The sequence below is a fragment of the Typopeltis vanoorti genome, chromosome 10 (genome assembly GCF_054136105.1).
Source record: "Typopeltis vanoorti isolate ZY-2024b chromosome 10, IOZ_Tvanoo_1.0, whole genome shotgun sequence".
Taxonomy (NCBI): Eukaryota; Metazoa; Arthropoda; class Arachnida; order Uropygi; family Thelyphonidae; genus Typopeltis; species Typopeltis vanoorti.
Window position 1 is genome coordinate 47,423,648 of NC_143558.1, and position 7,876 is coordinate 47,431,523.

Consider the following 7,876-nt stretch of genomic DNA (forward strand, 5'->3'; position numbering starts at 1 on the left):
GGAATGTTTGACTAAGAGAGAGAGAGAAGACAAAATTAACGAGATGGTCTTGATTCTGTCATAAGAGGGTGATAAAATCGTGCTTCTGGGTGCAAAAATTAATGATGTTAGCGAGGCTATTAGAATTCAAAAGTGTAAGGTGAAAGGGTTCATCATTTTGGCTGGAACAAATGATTTGACATGAAAGAATTACTGAAAGTTGCAAAACAGAAGAGTGAGAGAATTAAGATAGTATGACAGAGTTGAGCTGAAAGGCAGGCCATAATAGCAAATGAATCGATGTGTAGGTTATTCAGGAGTAATGATGTGGAATTTGTAGATGTGTGGAGTGAGTTTGACAAACAAATGAACTTATACAAGAAGATCAAATTTGGTTCAGATTCTGGAAAAAGTGTTGTTGAATGAAGTGAAAGTGATGATGTGCAACTAGAGCTTTTAAGGGGAAGCTGTTGAGTGAGTACAGAGACACCATTGAGGTAGTTGACTGTAAGAGTGTGCAAAAAATGCCAAGTTAATCACTGGTAACACATCAGAATGGGATAGTGAGTATTAACTGTAAGGACAACGGTGGGCTTAAGAGGCTGTTGCATTTTATGTACACTAATGCCAGGAGCATTCAGAACAAAGGGGGGGGGGAAGTATTGGCATTAGTGAGACATGGTTGACAGAAGATATAATACATAGGATAGAATGGGAAGAGTATAGTGTTTTTAGGGAGAACAGAGAGGAAAGAATGGGGTGGACAAGTGTTATTGATGATAGCTGATGAACTTCACACCCAAAGAAAGTAGGAGTTCTCTGCAGGCTAGTGAAAATAGTACATTTGAGGCCATCTGGTATAAGATAGTGGTCAAAATATACAGTTGATTGCTTTTATTGCCCAGGAGATGTAAAGGATGATGGCAGATAGTATGCATTGGCAAATAAGCTCAATGAGTTTAGGGAGGGTAATTATTATGGGGGGACTTTAACAATGGGAATAAAGATTGGAAGGAGGAAAGAACACATGGAAGGAAGGAAATGGAATTTATGCATTTACTAAGGAATAATTACCTGAGGCAGCATGTGATGGAATGTACTAGGGGTTTGAGAGTACTAGATCTAGTAATTGCATCAAAGAATGTGTCTATGACCACATTGCCACTAATTGTTGGAGGTGGGCGGCAGATGGCGTTGATAGAGATGATTCGTAGTAGAGGTTAGGTGCAGAGACAGTTGTAGATGTCCTCCCACGATGAGTCTTCGAACTCCTTGGAGGTATCAGGAATAATAATAATAATAATTGGTGAGATTGATCATGTGGTTTTGATCTGAGAGGTGGCTAAATGTGTAGAATTTTCAGTTAAGTGGGGGTATATGTGGAATTATAGGACTGGTAAGTATGACGAACTTACGAGATTACTTGGATTAGTGCCATGGCAGGACGTTGATAGTGATAAAGGAGTGTTTGAGGGAAGTAATAGCAGACTGCATACCTAGAGTCAGGAGAATAAATCAAGTGGGAGTTAAATGGATGAATGCCATCATTAAGCTGGAGCTACAAAAAAAAAAAAAAAAATGTGGAGGGAATTCAAGGAGAAAGGTGATCAGTGCACATGAGCAGTACATAGCACAGATCACAATGGTCAGTATAGCAAGAAAGGCAAAAGCAGAGTATGAAATGAAGTTAGCAGTATGGTAGTGAGATAACTGAATCAGGTGAAATAGTAGAATTACTAAGTGAACACTTTGTAAGAGTATATCATCAAAGTGGAGAAGATATTGCAGTGACAAGAGAGGCAAAGGCTTATATGGAAACTGGGGTAAATGAACTGGAGGTGCATAGGACTGTGAGATTAGTCCTATGCACCTCCAGTTCACATTGTTTAATCTCAGCTCTGGGTTAGTCTTAAAGGGATGGAAAAAGAGGCTCCAAGACTGATATAGCAAATTACTGACTGATCAGCATATCACAAGTTGTAGTCAAGGTGCTGGAGAAGTTGGTCATGAGCCAAATACAGGAATGGATAAACAGAAAAGGGATACTATATGAAGGAGGGGGGGGTAACATGGGTTTTTGAAGGGTAGGGTGGGCTTCACTAACTTGCACATTATATAATAGAGTGACAGCTGGCATAAAGTTAATGGGATTTACAGTGATACTGCTGGACTGTGCAAAGGCATTTGACAGGATACCACCTGGAATTCTAATTAATAAATTTCAGGACCTGAAAATGAATAAAAAGTTGGTGAAGTGGATAAGAGGATTGTTGGAGAGATATCAGAGAGTGGAATGTCACAGGGCTCTGTTCTTGGGCCACTACCACTTAATTTGTACATTAATAATATAGGAAAGGATATGAGAAGAACTATTCAGTTGTTTGCTGATGATACAAAATTGGGTATAGAGCAATAGTTAATAAAATTTTGCAGGATGATTTGATGGACTGACAGTCTATCAAATCAGAATGAATGTCAGTTTAATGTGGCAAAGTGTAAGGTTATGCATTTTGGAATGAAAAGATTACTAGCTGTGTACTACATCGATGGAACTGTACTCCAGGGATTTGGGATGTTAGTGGATAGAGAGTTAAAGTTTAGAGGGCATAGTGCAAATTAGTGGCTAAAGTAGCTCATCCCATTACTTGGTTACTGAAGAATACCCTGATGAGCAGAGGCAAGCAGGTTATTATATAATAGTGTCACAAGCAGGTCTATAAAGAGCCTTAGTAAGACCCCCCCCTCCCCTCCCATCTTGACTATTATGCACAAGTCTGGTCACCTTGAGTTTCTTGGGGATGAGGAGGAGGTGGAGAGGATTCAGAGACAAATGACCAAGATGGTAGCAGGTCTATGGAATGAACCTTATGAGGACAGGTTGAAGATTTGTGGGTTACAAAAATTGGTCGACAGGCAGAAAATAGGTGATATGATTGAGACATACAAATTGTTGAAGAGTTTTTACAAGATTAGTTCAGAGGAATTTCGTAATAGGTCTGGTGGTGAAAGAATAGTGGCCAGCCTGGGAAACTGGGTAAGCAGATAGTTAGCAATGGTGTCATCAGGACTAGATTTTTTTGCTTGGAGAGTGGTGAATTGAGTGGAACAGGGTGCCATGATTATTCAACAAATGTTGGATAGTGCTTGGCATGATGATTAGGGGCCTCCCTCAGTGAGTCTAAGCATTCTATGGAGTAGCCCATAATAATAATTATGGAATTTAGATGATGAGGATAGATTGCAAGTATGTAGACTACTGACTGATTAACAGGAGAAAGAGAAGCGATATGATAGAAATCTATAAACTTCTGAATGGATGTTATGGGATATCAGTAAGGAACTCTGCCTGTCACACAAATCAGCAGGCCTCAGGAGAGTAACTATATCTCACTATGTTTTCAATTTCACTGTACTTTCTTTCTTACATTTCTTCTTCTTTAGTCTTGATCACCATTCTTTTCACGTCTTGTAACTCCTATAGAAGCCTTGATATGTTTACCTGTCAATCACATGGATGTGAAGCATAAATTAATTGATATATTTTATCCATATGGCCATATTGTTGTTTGCTACTTAACTATCTCTTATATGCATTTTCTTTTTCTCTCTTCACTTGTTGCCCCATCAAATCTGTATTTAATTGCCTCTTATCTTCTTTTCCAAGAGCCTTTTCAGCAGCCTCATATATACATTTCTTTAAATGAGTACAGAGCTGTGAGGTCCCTTTCTGGTTAAATCCATTTTCTTTTTATGATGTCATCTATATAAATGCAATGCATTCTTGTCCTATAACCCTATTCATCTCAATAGCTGTATTATCATGTGATATATTTGGCATCCTAGTTGTAACAGGATACACAATCTTATTCATTATGATAAGATTGTATAATCTGTACCACATTAAGCTGCATGAAATGCTCTTGCATATGACAAATTATGTTTAGTGTGGCTATCAAGAGATCAGTTATTTACATATTTCAGACCTTGAGCTGGTTGGGTCTGTGCAGGCTTGTGTATATCTTTGTGTTGATATTAGCATTTAGCACTTGACACCTTTCATTTTCATGCATCTGTTGTCATTAACATGATCTTTCCCATGAATGTACACCACATAGTGATTATCATTCTGCCCAATTTAATTATTTCTTCTAGGTCTTCAAAAATACTCTTTATTAAGCAAGGTGTATACGCATAGGGCAGTGTGTCATTATCAATTTCCTGATATGTATCCTCAAGGGATGTTCAAGCTACTATGATGGTACTAGATAATTAAATTTACATCATTATTAATCTCCTAGGCTAAAAATTTGGAATTTAGCAAATTGTCCTCTATTGGCTTAAACCATTGTTTCAATAGTTAAAAATTCCAGCCCGTGTACTTCAAGAATTCTTGAAGTGCATTCATTTATAGCAAAGATTGGTAGAGCCTCTACTACTAATGGCTCATGGAAAAAGTTAAGCAAGTTTGAGCATGGTTAGTAGTTGGAAAGGATCAATCGTTCGATGCTATTGGCACACTGCTCCCTCAATGTGTCTTTGGACTCCCTGGAGGTGTTACATAATAATAATAAGCCTTTCATTTACTTCTTTCCTGAGTTTTACTTTATTCTTCCATCAGCTTTTAAAACTTGGAGAAATACTCCATCTGTATAGATATTTATCTAATATTCCATAACTTTTACATCTACTTCTTGTTTTTCTATTTCCTGAATCACTTCATATATTCATGTCCCATGAAAGGATTGTCCATTTCTTGTAAAGTCGTTGCTACAAGCTACCAGTATTATTTTTACTCTGAGTGCCATGGAATTTCAAACCTGTTGGACCAGATTTGATTTCCTAGTCACCGTCTCTCAAGCATGTCACCAGCCAAAGTTAGAGTTATACCTGCTCTATCGCTGGCCTGGTTGATCAAGTGGTTAGCATACTAACTCTCCAGCCAACAGGTCATGAGTTTGAATCCTGCTACAGACATGGATGTTTGTAAAAAGGTTGTGTATTGCTACAACCTTTGATATGGTGCAGTATTGCCTTTTCTGTCCTTATCATCATCATCACCTGCTCTATCCAGAAATTAAGCTGGAAAAGAAAGACCCCTAACTCTTGAATTAATCTAATAGCACTGGAGTCTTTTAACTGATGGTTGTTCTAAACTTAGTTTTCGTTTAAATGGATTTTGAAATGTTATACATGTAGACAAAAATTTTATGTAATCATTTGCCATAAGAGATGTTTCTAACTTCACCATTACCAGTAAAAATCAGATATTTTTACTGGTGTTACAGATCTTATTTAATTGAGAGACCACAAAAAAAAAGTTTCTACTATATATGTTACTTATGAAGGTTTGGGAAGTGCTGCTATAGTACATGAGTGGGATATGAGTTAGCTAATCAGGAAATCCAACTCTGGAAAGTTTTCAAGCCACTTCAGACCTTCACTAAGCATGGCGATAGTATCAGAATGGGAAATGAAAGTCATCTACCACCAGCTAATTAGTATAAAATTAACCAGTTAGTTTTTCTATTTCAGGTTACCTGAAAATTGTTTTCATTACACAGTGGCATATTTGATAAGTAATGAGTACCACTGATTGCCTTCAGAGTGATTTGGAATGGTTTTTGTCACCTAATTTAGTTTTCTATATAATAATGTATATGTGTTTACTTGAATATATAATGTATATTCAGATTAACAATCAGCCAGCCTTTCATTTGGCATGACTATTGTTTACCAAGAATTATTTGTTGTTAGATGAATTTAGAAGTTGTATTTTTGAGGACTTCATAATTTGCTGCTTGAAGCTCATTGTTTATTATATAATGAACAAAACCAGATTTATTATTATTATTTTCACTTTCAGTCCATGAGATCATTATTCCTGACAACTTTTAAAGACATCAGAAACCTTGTGATTTTACTTGGACATTGGATGCTCCATGCTTATGGAATAATTGCTATTACTGAACTAAAGAATCCTGTGATGCATTCATCTCTTATAGCCATGGTTCCTCTTCCTGCTCTGTTCTATATTGTAACCTCCAAATTTACTGACCCAAGTAAACTTCATGTCGAATAAACTGTATAATACAGCTTATGTAAATATTTTTTAAATTTTATAAGATATTAAAATAAAATGTAAATTTAAATAGTGTAACTTATCATTCAAAAGAAAGGATGTGCTTTTAATGAGATATTATTTAATATTCTTAAGCAGTGATTTGCAGTTCTGAGCTGAGTAGGAAACAAGTTCATTTCCTGATTATTGTCAAAGAGGATTTATCTTTTCCAAACAACAAGTATTCAGGTGTGACTGTAGAATTCAGGAATGAGTCCATTATATATAACAACAAAGACAATTATTACCACATAATCAATTCTAAATCTAGCTTTCTACTAGATTTGAATTACTGTCTTCATCTATGCATAATACATACTTTATTTTTTACCACCGGGACAAGTTCCAAAACAGGATGCATGTTATGAGTTAATATAAGGACAAACATGTTAAAAATGTATACCAGAAGTAAACAAATGCCCATTTTTGGATGGATGTTGCTCAGATATAGGCATCACCAGTCAAAGTTGATAGACTAAACATTGCAGCTCAAACTGTTAGTGAACAAAATGACATGAGGCACTTAAAATTACAGTGCAAGACATTTGAAATTCAAATACTCTCTTAAAAATGTCCCAAAACAGGATTTTAGAGCTGACATAACCATTATCTATAGTGGATCCTGGATTATATTTGTGACAGCTTTAAAAAAAAAAGTGCTTTATCTCCAATTCAATGAATGGTATCTGGGAAAAACAGACAACCATGAATGACCTCAAAGAAAACCTGGGCACTGACTTTTACAATGAAGCTCCAAGTTTAACCAAAGATCAGATCAAGTGTCTGATATCAGTGATGAATAACATGAGATTATGGAGAGGGAGAGCAGTTAAACAACTTTGAAAGCAATAAATGCTCTATGTTAATATGTTTTAATAACTAAATATTAGATATTTCAGTTTGTAGATTTTATTAAGACATTTAAAAAATTTTTTATATAAAATTTGTCATTTTCTACTTTATTGAATTATTGCCCTAAACAGTTTAGTTTATTAATTGAGTCTGCACACTATACTGCTGATATTTAAAATGGTATCACTTCAAAACTTGAAACTTAACTTGCATTGAGTGCAATAGTCATTATAGCAGTTTTAAAAATTGTGTATAGGTGAATGCAATAGTCATTATAGCAGTTAAAAATAAACAGTGAATTTCAGACTCAAAAGCAGATAAAACAATATTATTTATTAAGTTACACATGCTCATGCATGAGCACAATTTTACTAACATAGAGAAAAATAGTTAAGTCACACAGTAGTGTTGAGCAGATTACCATATTCTTTGTCATTTCCAAGAACTAGTTCTGAAGCATTTCTTTGCAGGACAATACTTCTGGCCTTCTGTAAAAGAATTATTCAGAATAGTATTCTCTACCTGGGTTTGAAGATATATGATATTCTGAATAATTAATTTATCAGTTTTTCTTCCTTGAAGATTTTTAATTCATAAACTGAATACGTTAAACCATTTCCTTCTATTCATGATTTGCTTGAGCATTATACAGTTGCACCTGCATTCTTGTTTCTATTTGTTGAGGTAGTCAGAGCAAAGCTTCTGGGGAATGTGGCATTAGTTTCAAGCAGTTGTCCCTTCCAGACACTCTTTTACAAGCAGTAAAAGACAACAATTTTAAGCAGATGGTACAGTCAATTCATTGATGCAGTTCCTTTTAAAAGAGCTGTTCCTACTAACTTGATTTCTGAATAACTTCCTTTTTAAAGGTAAGCATGCTGCTCTTATAACCCCTTCATTACTATGAATTCAGCTGGCAGTTCTAGG

General features: G+C 35.6%; 1 protein-coding gene across 1 annotated transcript in view; it reads left to right on the forward strand.

The window, feature by feature from the left end:
• LOC150102395 (JNK1/MAPK8-associated membrane protein) overlaps window positions 1–7,551 on the forward strand; it is a 66,622-nt gene extending 59,071 nt beyond the window's left edge. The window contains exon 6 of the mRNA XM_090399375.1: window positions 5,843–7,551. Coding sequence (XP_090255501.1) covers window positions 5,843–6,058 — 216 coding nt within the window. The 3' untranslated portion in view covers window positions 6,059–7,551. The remainder of the gene's footprint in view (window positions 1–5,842) is intronic.
• The last annotated feature ends 325 nt before the right edge of the window (window positions 7,552–7,876 follow it).